Raw genomic sequence first — 14,392 nt, 5'->3', positions numbered from 1 at the left:
GATGAGCTATGATTTATAGTGAATATTGTGAGGGCCACCGAATTATTGTTATTCACGTCGTAGCCCAACGCAGAGTCTTTTATCTGACCACAGGAGGCAAAGGCGAACCTGTCATATGACGCGTGGAAAAATGAGCGAAATTGATTGCCGCCATCGACACAACATTATCGTGTCATGCCTGGAAATAAGTTGAGAATCGAACCACCTGAGGTTTGTCACCCATGGCTTTCTTCAGTACTTCCAAGTCTGCAGCAGCCGGGATACCGTCTTCCACGTCATCTCCACTCTACTCATTTTCCCAGTCGTTCAAAAGCTCAGATGGCACCTTCACATGGCTCTACACAACCGGAGCAGTGTTATTGGCACTTCTCGCACTCGAGCAAACTGTGTATCGCATGAAAAAGCGTCACCTCCCTGGCGCCAAGTGGACTATCCCGCTCATCGGTAAATTCGCCGATTCGATGAGCCCAACGATGGAAAACTACATGAAGCAGTGGAATTCTGGGGTCCTCAGTGCGGTCAGCGTGTTCAACATGTAACGGACCTTTCGCTTCTTCATTCTAGTTCTTATAGTTTATAGCTTCATCGTCATGGCGTCGTCAAATGAATACGCTCGCAAAATTGTCAACTCCCCCACGTATGCTGAGCCATGTCTGGTCTACTCGGCCAAACAAATACTTCTGCCCGACAACTGGTGTGTTGCCCGCTTATTTATTCTTTCTATGAAGGCTAAACCGCTTGTAGGGTATTTCTGACAGGAAAAACTCATGTGGATTACCGTCGCGGCTTGAACAACCTGTTCACTCGCAAGGCCATCGGGCAAGTTTGGTTCCCTTCCCAATCATGAAGCAACTCATGTCTGTTAGGATGTATATCACGATTCAGGATGCGATTACGCGCAAGCACTTCGCGCAATGGGCCAAGGAGTATTCGTCCTCACCTCGTCCAATCATGATGAACGCTCGCTACCTCAACATGGATACTTCTCTTCGTGTCTTTTGCGGCAACCATATTCCTGAAGAGGCGACGAGGGAGATCAGCGACAAATACTGGTTCATCACTCAAGCACTTGAGTTGGTCAACTTCCCATTCGCACTTCCTGGGACCAAAGTTTACAAAGCAATTCAAGCGCGCAAAGTCGCGCTTCGGTGGCTCACTCTCGCTGCGCACAACAGCAAAATCGAAATGGCACGTGGTGGTGAACCCACTTGCTTGCTTGACGAATGGGTGCAGCTTCTCAATGATCCATCCTACAAGGGTCGTCGCGAATTCAGTGACCATGAGATGGCAATGGTCGTTTTCTCCTTCCTTTTTGCTTCGCAAGATGCTATGAGCAGCGGCTTGATCTACGGTTTCCAACACCTTGTCGACCACCCCGAAATTTTGGCCAAAGTACGGGAAGAGCAACAGCGTGTGCTTCAGGGCAACTACGACACTCCTCTCACTCTGGAACTGATGGACCAAATGCCGTATCTGCAGGCAGTAGTGAAGGAGAGTCTTCGCGTTAAACCACCAGTGGTCATGGTTCGTGCATTGGCAAGTAATAATGATTTGAACTCATCATGCGTAGGTCCCATATAAGTCGACGAAAGCCTTCCCCATTTCCGATGATTATACCGTTCCCGCTGGCAGCATGCTCATTCCCTCTTTCTATCCCTCCCTCCACGATCCTGACGTCTACCCTGAACCTGATGAATTCCAACCTGAGCGGTGGCTTGATCCAAATGGTCTCGCGAACTCAAATCCCAAAAACTACCTCGTGTGGGGGTCTGGACCGCATCGTTGCATCGGACTGGAATATGCGACTATGAATATCGCTTTGGTATTAGGCATTGCTGCCATGATGTTTGACTGGGAGCATGAAATAACGCCAACAACAAACAAAGTCGAGTACGTTTTCCGGTGTTTTCCGTGTCTAGCTTCTAACTTCTTCCAAAGGATTATCGCAACTTTGTTCCCGAAGGATGGCTGCAGGATGAAGTTCACGCCCAGGACAAACCAATAGAGTAGAATAGATTTTATGTCGTATTGCTGTTATCTAAATTGTTAATTCTGACCTTGAGTAAACGGTTGCGGTAAGCGGTCTGCGATGGTGAATAGAGAGCGCAGAGAATTTGATGTGCAAACGACTGCTCAGCGCCATTGCGCGTGAATCAATCCACACAGTTGGAGTCACGGGACCGTGTCGTCTCTTGCTTCAAGCCTTCATGTTCTTCGATGCCGAATGCCAAACTTGTTCGCCTCCCTCATTCTTCACCACATAAAGTACAATGGCCACAGTGGAGTGGTGGAGAAAACAGGACACATGGTTAATAATGTAGCCTGTCGCGCTTCATTAGTCCAGGGCGACTTGCCACGGCTGCTCCAAATCTCCGGACGCACAAAGGTTTATAAACCGCTCACCCAGAACCCAAAGCCCACCAACACTATGACCGACCGCTTTAGCAGCTTCTTCGATGTTTTTGCTCCAGGAAACGTCGTCCATAACTCGGACGTGTTTACCGAATCTGTGAAACTCGCTGTGCCCCACGTCGATGCCCCACCACCATACAGCCCGACGTTGAAAAGCGTTTTGACAGTAGTTACTGCCAAACCTCTCGACACCGTCTCCGGCGATGCGCCTGGGTCATATCTGACCTATAATGCCAAGACCAAGTTGAACATCCGCGGGCAAGGAACGGTTGTCGCTAACTGCACCGGTCCACTTGCTCTCTTGTTTGCCTTCTCAACCAATGATTCTTCCAAATCGACTCTTTACGTGCAAGTTTCCGAGACGACCGTGGATTTCTGGTATGGGCCATCCCCACCTCAAGGCAGTTCCGGCTTTCTTCCTGCGGACAAAGTCGCCATCGAGGGTCAACCCATGGCACAATCCACCAGCTCATACCTTCGCCCTGATATGCCTTACCCTGCTCGTTATTGGCTCTCGGTCGATCATAAGAACGGAATATTGCGCTTTGGAAGAGACTACGCCAACCTGTCGATGGCCATGTATCAGGCAGAATTGAAGCAGCGGGTGCCTCCGGGGGTTTACCACTGGAAGAACGAGAAGGTATGTACCATACTTTTGTTGTCTGCGAGTTCGAAGCTCATCTGTTCATCTCTAGTTTGCTTTCATTGATGAGCTTACAACGGTTTCTGTCCAACAAACTGGTGGCAGTCCTACTGCTGTGAGATTCGTCTTTTAACGCAGCACCATATGCTCAACTCACCGTCCCAGGCCCCGCTACAACTAGTCTACCTCCCTCTGCCAGTGGTCCAGAAACTTCCTCCCATAATCCTGCCAAACGACGTTATCACTCTTGAACAGCTTGCTACTGGAAGCGCCACCGTGGCTGCTAACTTAAGTCCCGAATGTCAACGGCTCTATGCCAACGTTGCTGGGAGCAAAATCGAACTCGACACAGAAGATTTCCGCGAGTTCAGCAAGGCTATCGAGCGCTCTGTCAATACCGAAGGTCTCCTCTGTCAAACCATGTTGAAGAACAAAAGCACTGAATTTGGTCCCGACGATTATAAAAGCACATACCTCCGCATCACACTTGGCTCTGACTTGGGGAACTCTCCAGGAGCCCCCTTTGTCTTGGAAATTTGGCCCGCTTTGCACGCGTATGGTCCCTCTGGATTTTCTGCGAAGATGCTGATGCAGTGATAGATCTCCAATTCACAACCACGGAGATTCGCATGCTATAATCAAGGTGCTTCATGGCAGCATCAAGGCCTACTATTTCACTAGTCTCTACGATGCCGTGCCAATTGGTCCACCGGCCAACTTAAGCAGAGGAGACGTTACTTGGATTGATCCTAATAACTATCAAGTGCATCAGCTTTCAAACGAAAGTGCGTTAGTTTTTTGTCTTCTGTCCGACATTCCTAAGCAGTCGTTCATAGGTCGCGATGGGTCTATCTGCTGCACTATTCAATGCTACTCTTATGGCGCGAAGGACTTGCGACACTACGAGGCCTTCGACTACGTGAATGATGACACCCACAAAATAATCCACCACTTCGAACCTAACAGTGACATGTCATTCTTGGATTTCAAGGCAGCTATTAAGAAGGAGTGGCAGGAGAGGCGAAATTGACTTAACTCTTGTGTACTTTACTCGTGCTTGCACCCGTTTCCCATCGTAGCATCTTTTGAAGAATACAAATTTATTTGCAATTTTACGAATTATCCCATCATCCGTCTCATCAACGGACCTGCGACATGCCTGTCAACAGCCAGCCCTCTTTTCTGTTCCTCTTCTTTGGGCGCTGGACTCTCCCAGAAGTCCGCGACTTCTGGCGCCATGCTCCTTAGTTCATGGTGCTTTTTCTCTCTTTGGTTTCTCTCCGGCTGGGCTGCACTTGTTAACGTTACAATTGACGACGAACTCGGCGACACTCTCACCAAGGCACAAATCATCTACTCCCCAATCGACGCATGGGATACCCGCACTAGCTGCAAGGCAAATTCTCCGACTTGTGCCGCTCGTCCGGATGATACGAAGCTAGTTGGGGGAACTTGGCATGAATCCACAGTGTGTTACCTTTCTCTGAATCGGTTTCGATTTAACACCCTTGTAGTTCAGTCGGGCCAGCTCAAACAAACACCCCAATGTTCCTTCGACCGCGACTGCCGCATTTAATGGTAACTGACGCGTCTGCAATTCCGAGGGCAACCGCTAATCGAACTATTTCAAGGATCGGCAGTTTACGTCTTTTGCGCTATTCCACGCACATCCTTTGCTCCCAACGGAAACATCCAGCTAACTTTTTACATCGACGGTGTCCAAGCTGGCCAGTTTTCTCGCATGGCAACCTCCTCGACTGGTTTCGACTATAATGTTCCAGTCTTTGTTCTTGAGCAGCTCACATCTGCCCCGCACACACTAACTATCCAGAATGGCATTCAAGGCGGCGCAGACTCGCTCATGATCCTTGACTCGATTGTTTACACAGTTGATAGCGACCACCAAGCACAAGGCCTGAATGCTGCCAAGTCAACTAAGGGTATCTCCAGCGCGACAATGGCAGTTGTTGGCGTCCTAGTCTTTGCGGTTCTCGTGATGCTTGCACTTCTCGCAGTATTCCTGATTCGTCGACATCGAAAACGGCGCGGAGTATATGCACAATATATGCCCAAAGGTGCTGTCAAAGCATACCCCTCATTCCTTACCCCCTCGCCTGCATCTACTCCTCGCCTTTCCCCAGCGCCATCGCCACTCTTCGTATCGTCTGTCAATGCTGGACCTGTCACGATGCCGCCCCCTGCTTATAACGGAAACACGTCAGGCAATTGGTGGGCAGGACGAGATCAGAAGGTGGCAGCTGGCATCGGGAGCCAACGACCATACGGGGATTTGGATCCTTCCTCGTCAAATTTCCAACGTCCACAAGGGTGGGAACGTTCTCGTCAACGGTCATCTTCTTGAATACGCAACCAGCCCTGGTGGTCGCTCTATCTTTACTCTCGTATTAATAACTTGGCTTGAATAATTGAAAGTCATGAATGGGTCATATGTGTAGTAAAGACAGGCAGGGTAGCTGGTAATGTGTATTCTCGTCTCAAACCTTCGCCAACGCACGCAGGAAACGGTAAAGGAACCAAACCCTCTTCAATTGATATTCATGAGACTCGCGTTCATCCGAATTCGTGTCAGCCTGAGAGTCTGGCTCCAACAATGCCTTCTCCTCGTCTTCATCATCAGTGAGAACTCGCCGCGGGGTAGTCCGGATAGCCAGGCGATTCAAAACGAATTCAATCGGAGCAGCCGTAGCAAGAGCAACAATGCGGAGAATCAGCGTACGTTTCGCGCGAGATGTGAATGACTGGCGGTTCTTGGCCTTGACTTGCTGAGGAAGGAGCAAGGGCTTTGTTCCACGTCGAATGCCAGACTTGGGGACTGATGAGCCGAGGATGTTGCTAGACGCTGTTTCGTAGTCTGCCGCAAGCGAGAGTGAACGGCTGTGGCGCGAGATGGGTGCCGAAACAGATCGTCGGTTATCATGCTTGCGGCTGAAATCGACGGAAGGAGGCGACTGGGCGGCGATGGAATGTCTGTGAAAGTGCTGCTTGCGACCGAATCCGACCAGAGTAGACGGCGTTCTAGAATGATGCGAAAGGCGATGGGAGGCAAATCCGACCACACTAGTTGGGCTTCCCTCGCTGGAAGCAGACGAGACTGGCGAGCTTGAGATGGACGAGATAGAGCGAGAATCAAAGTCAGGCGAGACGGCGCGCGAATCTATCGTTGGGCTGGCGAGTTTTGCTGGAAAAACAAGCGGTGGAGGCCGTGGTTTGCGGGTGGCGGTAGTGGTAGTACTATGCTGAGGCTGCAACAAGTAGTTAAAATGGTGTAGAGACAGCGGCGAGACTCACAAAAACAAAAGACGTCGCCATTAAGTAGCTCTATGTAGAGATGATGGAAGGAGGAAGCAAAGAGTGACAACAGGAGGCAGACCCATATATGGCATTTTGGCAGCAATGACGATTGCTTGACGCAGGTCTCCCAACGAAGAACGTATTTAAGCCACACTCCCGGAGACAAACGCCCCATAAACTTTCACCATGTTCAGAATAATCTCTCGCTCTGTTGTTGCCAACGCTCGGCCTATCCACTCCACTGCCGTTGCGAGGATTACCGTGACAGAGAAAGTAACTGAAGTAGCAGACAAGGTTAACAAGAAAGTAAGTCCTCCGAAGATTAGTTCGATGGTCGTTCATACATAGAAAAGGTGGGCAAGGGACTCGCGGACGCTATTGGTGCTGGGCAAGAAGCTGCGGCAAAGACGAAAGAAACTTTCGGTGAGTCGGATGGAGTCATCCGGAGTCGTCAAAATGAAATATGACTTCAGACTCCGCATCCGAGACGGCGAAGGAGAAGGCTGGAAGTGCTGCCGCCACTGCTGAACAGAAGAAGAACCAGGTTGGAAGATCTTCTTTTCAACCCTGACCTTACTGTTGTGCTGATGCGTATTCCAGGCGACAAGCGCAGCCCGTGAAGCCAAAGATGACTTGAAAAAAGCCTCCAAGTAGTCGCATATAGCATAGCACACAGACACACAAATGTATTTTTATTTTATTAGCCGCGTTGAGTCGCGAAACAAGTCAGAGTGCCACACATCAGAGCACGGGACCGATGTCGGAGCAGTGCTGATGGCACCAATTTTTTCATCGCTTAGCGTTCTACCACCACCACATTTAAACCAGACGGTCCTTCCAGGTGAGACATACTACATTCACACCACCCACAACGCACAAAGTACAAAGTAACTTACGGCGATCTCCTTAGGTCGTCTATCAGCTCTTACTAGGTAAACCCAACCAAGACCTTGAAGGCAGAGTTTTTTCTCCCCTTCCACGAGTACACCACTGTATGCCAGGGTTTGTCAGACACTCATACTCATTCCTCCAGCTGATCGATGCACAGAGACGAACTCCAAGATGCCAACCCTAATGAGATAGAGTCCAATTGGGACCAAGTCATTGACAGGTATGTCGTTGGGTGGTCGTCCTGCGAGTCGTTGTGCTTACCTTCGTTAGCTTCGATGGTATGGATTTAAAGCCCGAATTGCTTCGTGGCATCTATGCATATGGGTGAGTGACCTACCTCCTCGGACCCCATCAAGGGTCTGATTTTCCCTTAGTTTCGAGCGTCCTTCCGCCATTCAACAACGTGCGATTCTGCCCGTTGTTAAAGCACACGATGTTATCGCCCAAGCCCAGTCTGGTACTGGCAAGACGGCCACTTTTTCCGTGTCCATCTTGCAGCGCCTTGATGCCGATATCAAGGGCACTCAGGCACTCATCCTTGCTCCTACTCGCGAGCTTGCGCTGCAAATCCACAAGGTCGTTGTCGCTCTTGGCGACTACATGAATGTCTCGAGTCTTGCATGTGTTGGCGGGACCAATGTTCGTGAAGACATGAAAAAGCTTCAAGAGGGTATTCAGGTTGTCGTCGGCACTCCCGGTCGTGCTTCGGACATGATCAAGCGTGGATCCCTGCGCACCGACCACATCAAGATTCTCTGTCTCGATGAGGCTGACGAGATGCTGTCTCACGGTTTCAAGGACCAAATCTACGAAGTCTTCCAACTTCTTCCCGGCGACACTCAAGTTGCCCTTTTCTCGGCCACCATGCCTGCTGAGGTCCTTGAAGTCTCCAAAAAGTTCATGCGTGACCCTGTCCGCATCCTCGTCAAGCGTGATGAACTTACCCTCGAAGGTATCAAGCAGTTCTATATTGCCGTCGAAAAGGAGGAGTGGAAATTAGACACCCTCTGCGATCTCTACGAAACGATTACCATCACCCAGGCCGTTATTTTCTGCAACACCCGTCGCAAGGTCGACATGCTTACCGAGCAGATGCTCTCCCGCGAGTTCACTGTCTCTGCCATGCATGGAGATATGGAGCAGAAGCAGCGTGAGGTCCTCATGAAGGAGTTCCGCACTGGCTCAACCCGTGTCCTCATCACCACCGATCTGCTTGCTCGTGGTATCGATGTCCAACAGGTTTCGCTCGTCATCAACTACGACTTGCCTACCAACCGCGAGAACTACATCCATCGTATTGGCCGTGGCGGTCGTTTCGGTCGTAAGGGTGTCGCTATCAACTTTGTCACCACCAACGATGTTGCTATGCTCCGTGACATTGAACGTGAGTTATTTTACCACTACTGTTTTCAAGACCTCTCCCTGACAACTGTTTGCAGAGTTCTACAACACTCAGATCGATGAGATGCCCCTCAATGTCGCAGATCTTATCTAGATGCCCCTTTGCACATATCGTCTTACGCTAGGTCGTTATAACTTGTTGATTGTCCCTATGCCCTCGATGAATGCCATTCGGTTGGTACATATTAATACATGTTGGCTGTAAGAAAACACTACACTGAATAAGGCTTCGACTTGAAACTAGCGGTAGGGGATAGCTCAATCTGGCCACCACCATTTCGCCTGGCCGCTTTTTCCTGTTTTTTCTGCTCCCGCTTGGCCTTCTTTGCGCGTACTTTTGCCCAACGCTTCTCCCTCTGTTCTGGCGTCTCGTCCTTGGAACGATGGTCCCCTCTCAGCCCCAGATTACACACCTGCTTTGCGTTGACGAGGGACAACAAGGTTACCACTAGCCATTCCGGCAGAACATGGAAAAGGTAAAACATGACTTTGTCTGCTCGGGTGTTGAGGGCCGCGTGCGTCGGGGCAGCGATATCAGCGGTGGTGTGCCACATGACGCAGAGGCGGTAGATGGCTGGGAGGAACAGGAGGGCAGTCAAGAGCAAGAGGTACTTGACTGCGCGTCTGTCAATATTCTGGATTCGTCTCCAGGCCATGGCCAGCGAGTGGACTTCCCAGATGAGCAGGACGGCACCGAGGGCGGTGCTGGCGTAGCGCATTCGCTGCATCAGGTTGTTTTTGGAGACCTGGTCGTTGGCGTAGAGACTGCGTGTGGAAACAATGGCGAGAATAAGAGCGGGGAGGTAGAACAGGAGGAATTGAAGGCCGGCCACACTGCGGTAGTTGCGTCGCCGCTGCACATCACTGTCGTTGGTCGGGGGCACGATCCATTCAGACGACTGGTCTTGGACGAGCGGACTGCCTGTCAACTTGGTAGGCTCTGGCTCGTCCTCTGGCGGCGGGTTGGTGGAGTTGACGAGCACAGTGCGTATCATGCCCGATAAAATTTGCGCAAGAGCGATGAACTCGAGCGCTAACGTGACCTGGAAGTACTCGCTCAATCCTGCAGACTGCCAGCCCGGCTTCGCTGCAGCGACAGTGCGCAAACAGAACACTACACATCTGGAAAAAAGAAATGAGACAGGACCGGGAAAAGCTACATAAGAAGTACCGTTCGATGGCGAATGGGATTATTTCAAAGATCATCGCCGTTCTTGAATTGGCCACAACTGCTCGATAAACGAGCACAGGCACGACGAGGCCATACGCGCCGGCAAAGGTGATAGCGCCAGGAAGGTCATACTGACGGAGCTCAAAGCCGCCAACGAGTGCAGGAATCGACATGAGTTGGAGGGACTAGATCCACGGTGTTTTGTTGCTTTTAAAGCCTCAAGATAGACAGAGTTAGATGCTTGTCATTTATGCACGTTCTTGAGAGCTTGACCGCAGTCTGTAGCTGTTGACTACGGAACACCTCTCATACTACAGAGACGGGTCAAATCGCGAGGTGAGTGTCGAATAGCAGAAATCAGTTTGGCAGCGGATCATCAAAAAAATGTCTTGGTTCTTCTTCCAGCGCAGCCGCCGCGTCCCACCACTGTTTAGGCGTTATCTCAGCTATGAGCAGAAATACCAGGACAAGATTAGGAGGCTTGCGGAAGAGTATGTTCTACCCAAGAAACTGCTGCAGGCTTATATAGTCTTGTAGACGAGGAGTTGCGGTGTCGGAGCTGATGGCAAAAGTAAAGCAAGAACAACGACAAGAAAACAAGCCACCCATAGCACCCAGCCCTTCAGGAGCAGGGCGCAAAGATAGCTCCCCTGTCAAGGTCAGAATCAAGCTGCCCAATCTTCGCCAACGCTTATACCAAACCAGCCACTGTCGTCCCTGCTCAACCTAACGCGTATTACCGCGACTCCACACACTTCCGAGCAAATATCTGCGTTGTGGACCGTATTCCACGAATCTAGATCAAATGGGACGGGTCGAGGATATGTCTGCGCGTCCATTCCGTTGGGGCTTTACTCAAAAATGGCAGCAAAAGCAGCGAAATACCCCATGTTTGTAGTACCGCTGAAGAGAGGCGAAAAAGAGGAAGCAGCACACGAGTTCTATCTTCTCCAATGGTCGTTCCATGACCCACCACCACCACCACTGCAAGATGATCTCTTTTCACCACCAACACGAAGTCAGCCTTCAACACCAACCGTGCCGGTCTCCACCGTCATGTTTACTCCCCTCCAGGAGTACAAATCACGCACAACATTTGCGACGCCCTACTTGGTCCTCACCAATTACACCGACCTGGCCGAGAGCCATAACACTGTTCTCCTTCACGGAGAACTTACCCCTTCTGCTGCCGTCCCAGGCGCACCCGCTGCGGACGAGCGTTATCTTTTACCCCAAAATGACGCGCTTCGTCTGACCACCAGCGTCCAAAACTTCTACCTCGATGCTTCTCCAGACCGAGAAAAGCTGCTCAAAGCTTTCCACGAGACACCAGCCGAGTTTGATTGGACGGAGTTGCTCAAGCATGCCATTTAGATTGTTTATGCAAAAAAGGAAAAAGAGAAAATCATCTCAATATCGGCCCGTCATCCGCCTGACTGGCCGTCCCTGGTCAGCTTTGGCGATAGCCCGCTCCACTTCTTCCTCGGTAACGATTTTCTTCTTTCCGAGTTGCCTATCCATCATCTGAGCATATAACATCAACTTGCAACGCCATATCTTACCGTTTCTTTCTCTTCCCTGTAGTGGACTCTGCCGCATCAGACTCCTCAGCTTCTGACTCTGCGAGCTTCATGCCCCGCAATTCACGGGTCAGTTTGGAGACTCTTGGCGCCGGTGCCGGTGTAGGGCTAGCAACCCTCATCGGGATGGGCCGGGGCTTAGCACGGGGGGTCTTGGTCGGAGAAAGCATCAGCTCGTCTTCATCCTCCTCGTCATCATCGTCCGTCACGTGTTCTTGATAATCCTCGTCTTCAACCTCGCTTCCCGAGACACCGCTATCAGCAACGCTCTCCGAGTCCGCATCTGATTCTTCTTCTGCCTCCTCCGATTCATTCTCCGATTCCGTAAACGCCGCGTCTTCGGCATCAGACGGGAGCATCGGCGGGTCCGGAATAAACTTGCGAACTTCGCGAATAACAGCAGGTCTCTTCCCAGCCAGCGGAGACTCTGAACGGGCACGTTCTGACTCATCATCGTCAGATGTCTCATCTGCCGTGCCATATTCCATCTGCAGAAAAATTTATTCACACAGCAAAATTTCAAAGAGGGAACCATACCAAACTGGTCTCGACGTCTTCTTCCTCGTCGCTCTCCTCGTACCGTCGCGGCGGGGGCTGCTGCGGGCGCTTGACGGGACTAGCAAATAAACCAGATTGGTGCAACATGTCGATTTTGGCATCTGTCTTCTCTTCACTACGGGTGACCTGTTCCCAAAGAGTTGTTAGAGGAACCGCGAGTGTGCCATTGGATATACCTCGTTCTGGATCCGCAGAGTGTACATTTTCTCCATCTTCGCCATTCGTTCCTCCATTTCCTTCATGACCTCTTCGCGGACCTCGGCCTCGATTATGGCACATCGCATTTCAGATTCGTACAACTGTCGAGGGGTTTCAGATCCAGACGACGGAGAATAGAAAATGGACAAACCTGCATCCGCAACTGCTCAACCTCATCGAATAAGGCGTCTACAAGCGGATTGATCGGCTCGTCGTCCTCGTCACTCCCAGCCCCATCAGCCTCATCCTCTGTAAAATCTACTCAGTCAAGCTCCAGAAGCGGGAGAATATCACAAACCTTCCAGTACCTCCAAGACCGCTTCATGAGCCCTCTCTCCTGGACCTCCAGTTGAGATGGTAACTTTGCGGCGATATGGTTTCGGCGCAGCTGCTTCAGCCTGCTTACTCTTCCCTGGCACTCTTTGTGCAGGAACCGGGGCTGGGGTAACATAGACCTCCCTGGCAAGCGCAGAAAACTTCATCACATGCGAATTTTCGTCGTATCCCGTGTCGTAAGGGTTCACATTCACGATCATCACCTATAATATTCAGAAAGGAACAATGAGAACGAGCCAAAGCACAATACCGCGCGGGAATCGCCGACAAAGTAATCCATCAGTATTTCCGTTAGTTTGCTATGTCGGAAGGGAACGAGCGCGAGGCCGCGCTTGACGTCCCGCGTGTCCATACGACCATCGAAGGCATCTTGCCCAAGGCTTATTGCGAGTTTGCGCTGGTTGCTGCGAAGAACCTCCATGCATTGCCCGAGCACCATGAGTGACTTGTTGATATTACCCGCCTCCCGAAGTCTGTCGCCCGTCGTCTGGGTATGCTTGGTCCGCTCTGAACCGGCCAAGTCAACCAAAGTCAAACGCGCAATTTGTAGAGAAGTGGGATCGTCACGCTCGCCACGATGCCCACGGACAACTTTGATGATGACCATTCCGTGACTGCGACTGCTTTCGCGGTTAGCCAAAGTCCCAAAGACCCGACGGTGTAGTTGACCGAGTTTGATGAGTCCCTTTGCCTGCGCAGCACTGTGGACGCGGAACTGGCGTAGGCCAGAAATATATTTCCCAGTGACGCCGGAGTCAGGCGAGTCTGACAGAGGAGAGGGCTTCAACGGGAGCGCCTTGCGTGTCAGGAGCAGCGATTTGCCACTATTGGACCGCGGGATGCCGCCAGCAGGATTCTCCTGCACATTGTCCAGTAGGTCGTAAACCTTCTCGTTGTAGACCTCCGCGTAAGAAATCCAGATCGTGTATTCGTAGTTACGGTCGAGAGTCAAAACGGTTGGATCGATGTCGGCATCAGAAGCAGCCGCATCCATATGCTGGCCCAGAACCTCAGCGACACCTGGAGCCGGCGCAACCGGCGGAGGCGCCGAGTCGCTTTTGTCGGCTAATTCGACTCCTTGAAGACGAACAGGGCGGTACTGTTGATTTGTCAAGGGCAAATCGCGGCGCGATGAATTCTTCTGACCTTTCCTGAGCCATGAAGCCCTTCGATACTGTTGAAAATCACATCCAGAGATCGCGGAAGGATCCCAGCGCTACCCTCGTTCTTCCCACCCTGGACAGTATATGTTTTGCCGGAGTTGGTAACACCATAAGCAAACAGTAAGCCATTCTGTCCTTGCAGGACATCGCGGACAAGAGGCAGAGTTGTTTTAGTGAAGAAGTCGGACTGTGCCGTTGCGGGCAGGAACACTTTCGAGAATTTGTAGATCGAGGAAGGTGTGGCAGCCGACATCCTGAAGCGTGCTGCATTCTCGTGAGGGTCGTTTGGGTCAGTCATCCGAACAGAGGACTCGGAGAGTGGCAGGAGATATGGGGTATTTGTGGGTTCATCGTCTCCAAGAGGTGGCCTGAGTCGTAGATATGCCTAAGTCAGAAAAGTAAGTATGTGTGGACGTTCCGAAAGTAGTCTAAGGACCATGATGTTCTCCGTTTGCTCCTCCTCGACCATCTTCGCAGGCTTCTTTACAGCCTTGGGCTTCTTAGCTGCGGCAGGCGCGTTTGCACTTGTCTCTGTTGCATTGTCCTTGCTGACGAGTGGCTTTCTTGTTGTGGTTTTCTTTGGTGGAGGTTCAGCGGGGGCGGATGCGGTTTTTGCCGCTGTGGCGCGCGTAGAGCGAGTGGTCGGCGGTGCAGCAGGTGTCTTTGGACGGGTTGCCGTACGAGAGGGGGCCCGGGACATCGTGGTTGGATGAAAGACGCGGTGCGC

The 14,392-nt window shown here is 51.3% G+C and overlaps 8 protein-coding genes across 8 annotated transcripts; 5 read left to right on the top strand and 3 right to left on the bottom strand.

Annotated features, from left to right (window-relative positions):
* Positions 1-209: 209 nt before the first annotated feature.
* Positions 210-2,005, top strand: MIND_00445200 (Cytochrome P450; the record flags this gene model as incomplete). The annotated part of the gene is made up of 6 exons (XM_037361266.1): positions 210-535; positions 581-694; positions 745-828; positions 867-1,524; positions 1,571-1,890; positions 1,939-2,005. The coding sequence occupies exons 1-6, from the start codon at positions 222-224 to the stop codon at positions 2,003-2,005; spliced, it is 1,557 nt and encodes a 518-aa protein (XP_037221558.1). The 5' UTR covers positions 210-221.
* A 423-nt stretch (positions 2,006-2,428) lies between these two features.
* MIND_00445100 (uncharacterized protein) lies at positions 2,429-4,085 on the top strand (the record flags this gene model as incomplete). Its single annotated transcript, XM_037361265.1, has 5 exons — positions 2,429-3,052; positions 3,108-3,170; positions 3,221-3,609; positions 3,656-3,840; positions 3,892-4,085. The coding sequence occupies 5 exons, from the start codon at positions 2,429-2,431 to the stop codon at positions 4,083-4,085; spliced, it is 1,455 nt and encodes a 484-aa protein (XP_037221557.1).
* Positions 4,086-4,280: 195 nt separating this feature from the next.
* On the top strand, positions 4,281-5,417 carry MIND_00445000 (uncharacterized protein; the record flags this gene model as incomplete). Its single annotated transcript, XM_037361264.1, has 3 exons — positions 4,281-4,523; positions 4,570-4,633; positions 4,687-5,417. The coding sequence occupies exons 1-3, from the start codon at positions 4,293-4,295 to the stop codon at positions 5,415-5,417; spliced, it is 1,026 nt and encodes a 341-aa protein (XP_037221556.1). The 5' UTR covers positions 4,281-4,292.
* Positions 5,418-5,550: 133 nt separating this feature from the next.
* Positions 5,551-6,385, bottom strand: MIND_00444900 (uncharacterized protein; the record flags this gene model as incomplete). Its single annotated transcript, XM_037361263.1, has 2 exons — positions 5,551-6,318; positions 6,365-6,385. 2 exons carry the CDS (start codon positions 6,383-6,385, stop codon positions 5,551-5,553), a joined length of 789 nt encoding a protein of 262 aa, XP_037221555.1.
* Positions 6,386-6,553: 168 nt separating this feature from the next.
* Positions 6,554-8,753, top strand: MIND_00444800 (uncharacterized protein; the record flags this gene model as incomplete). The annotated part of the gene is made up of 10 exons (XM_037361262.1): positions 6,554-6,673; positions 6,721-6,790; positions 6,841-6,911; positions 6,968-7,017; positions 7,196-7,208; positions 7,278-7,369; positions 7,416-7,478; positions 7,529-7,582; positions 7,633-8,642; positions 8,698-8,753. The coding sequence occupies 10 exons, from the start codon at positions 6,554-6,556 to the stop codon at positions 8,751-8,753; spliced, it is 1,599 nt and encodes a 532-aa protein (XP_037221554.1).
* A 118-nt stretch (positions 8,754-8,871) lies between these two features.
* MIND_00444700 (uncharacterized protein) lies at positions 8,872-10,003 on the bottom strand (the record flags this gene model as incomplete). The annotated part of the gene is made up of 2 exons (XM_037361261.1): positions 8,872-9,781; positions 9,831-10,003. 2 exons carry the CDS (start codon positions 10,001-10,003, stop codon positions 8,872-8,874), a joined length of 1,083 nt encoding a protein of 360 aa, XP_037221553.1.
* A 211-nt stretch (positions 10,004-10,214) lies between these two features.
* Positions 10,215-11,204, top strand: MIND_00444600 (uncharacterized protein; the record flags this gene model as incomplete). Its single annotated transcript, XM_037361260.1, has 3 exons — positions 10,215-10,321; positions 10,368-10,488; positions 10,536-11,204. 3 exons carry the CDS (start codon positions 10,215-10,217, stop codon positions 11,202-11,204), a joined length of 897 nt encoding a protein of 298 aa, XP_037221552.1.
* A 36-nt stretch (positions 11,205-11,240) lies between these two features.
* On the bottom strand, positions 11,241-14,374 carry MIND_00444500 (Kinesin-like protein; the record flags this gene model as incomplete). Its single annotated transcript, XM_037361259.1, has 9 exons — positions 14,102-14,374; positions 13,649-14,050; positions 12,753-13,601; positions 12,465-12,705; positions 12,318-12,415; positions 12,145-12,267; positions 11,948-12,094; positions 11,393-11,898; positions 11,241-11,343 (listed from the first exon to the last, which is right to left on the bottom strand). The coding sequence occupies exons 1-9, from the start codon at positions 14,363-14,365 to the stop codon at positions 11,241-11,243; spliced, it is 2,733 nt and encodes a 910-aa protein (XP_037221551.1). The 5' UTR covers positions 14,366-14,374.
* Between the last annotated feature and the right edge of the window lie 18 nt (positions 14,375-14,392).

The sequence above is a fragment of the Mycena indigotica genome (genome assembly GCF_014461135.1).
Source record: "Mycena indigotica strain 171206Taipei chromosome Unknown Mind.scaff0004, whole genome shotgun sequence".
NCBI lineage: Eukaryota > Fungi > Basidiomycota > Agaricomycetes > Agaricales > Mycenaceae > Mycena > Mycena indigotica.
Note: the sequence above shows the minus strand (reverse complement) of the source record. Positions and strands in the feature narration are given on the sequence as shown.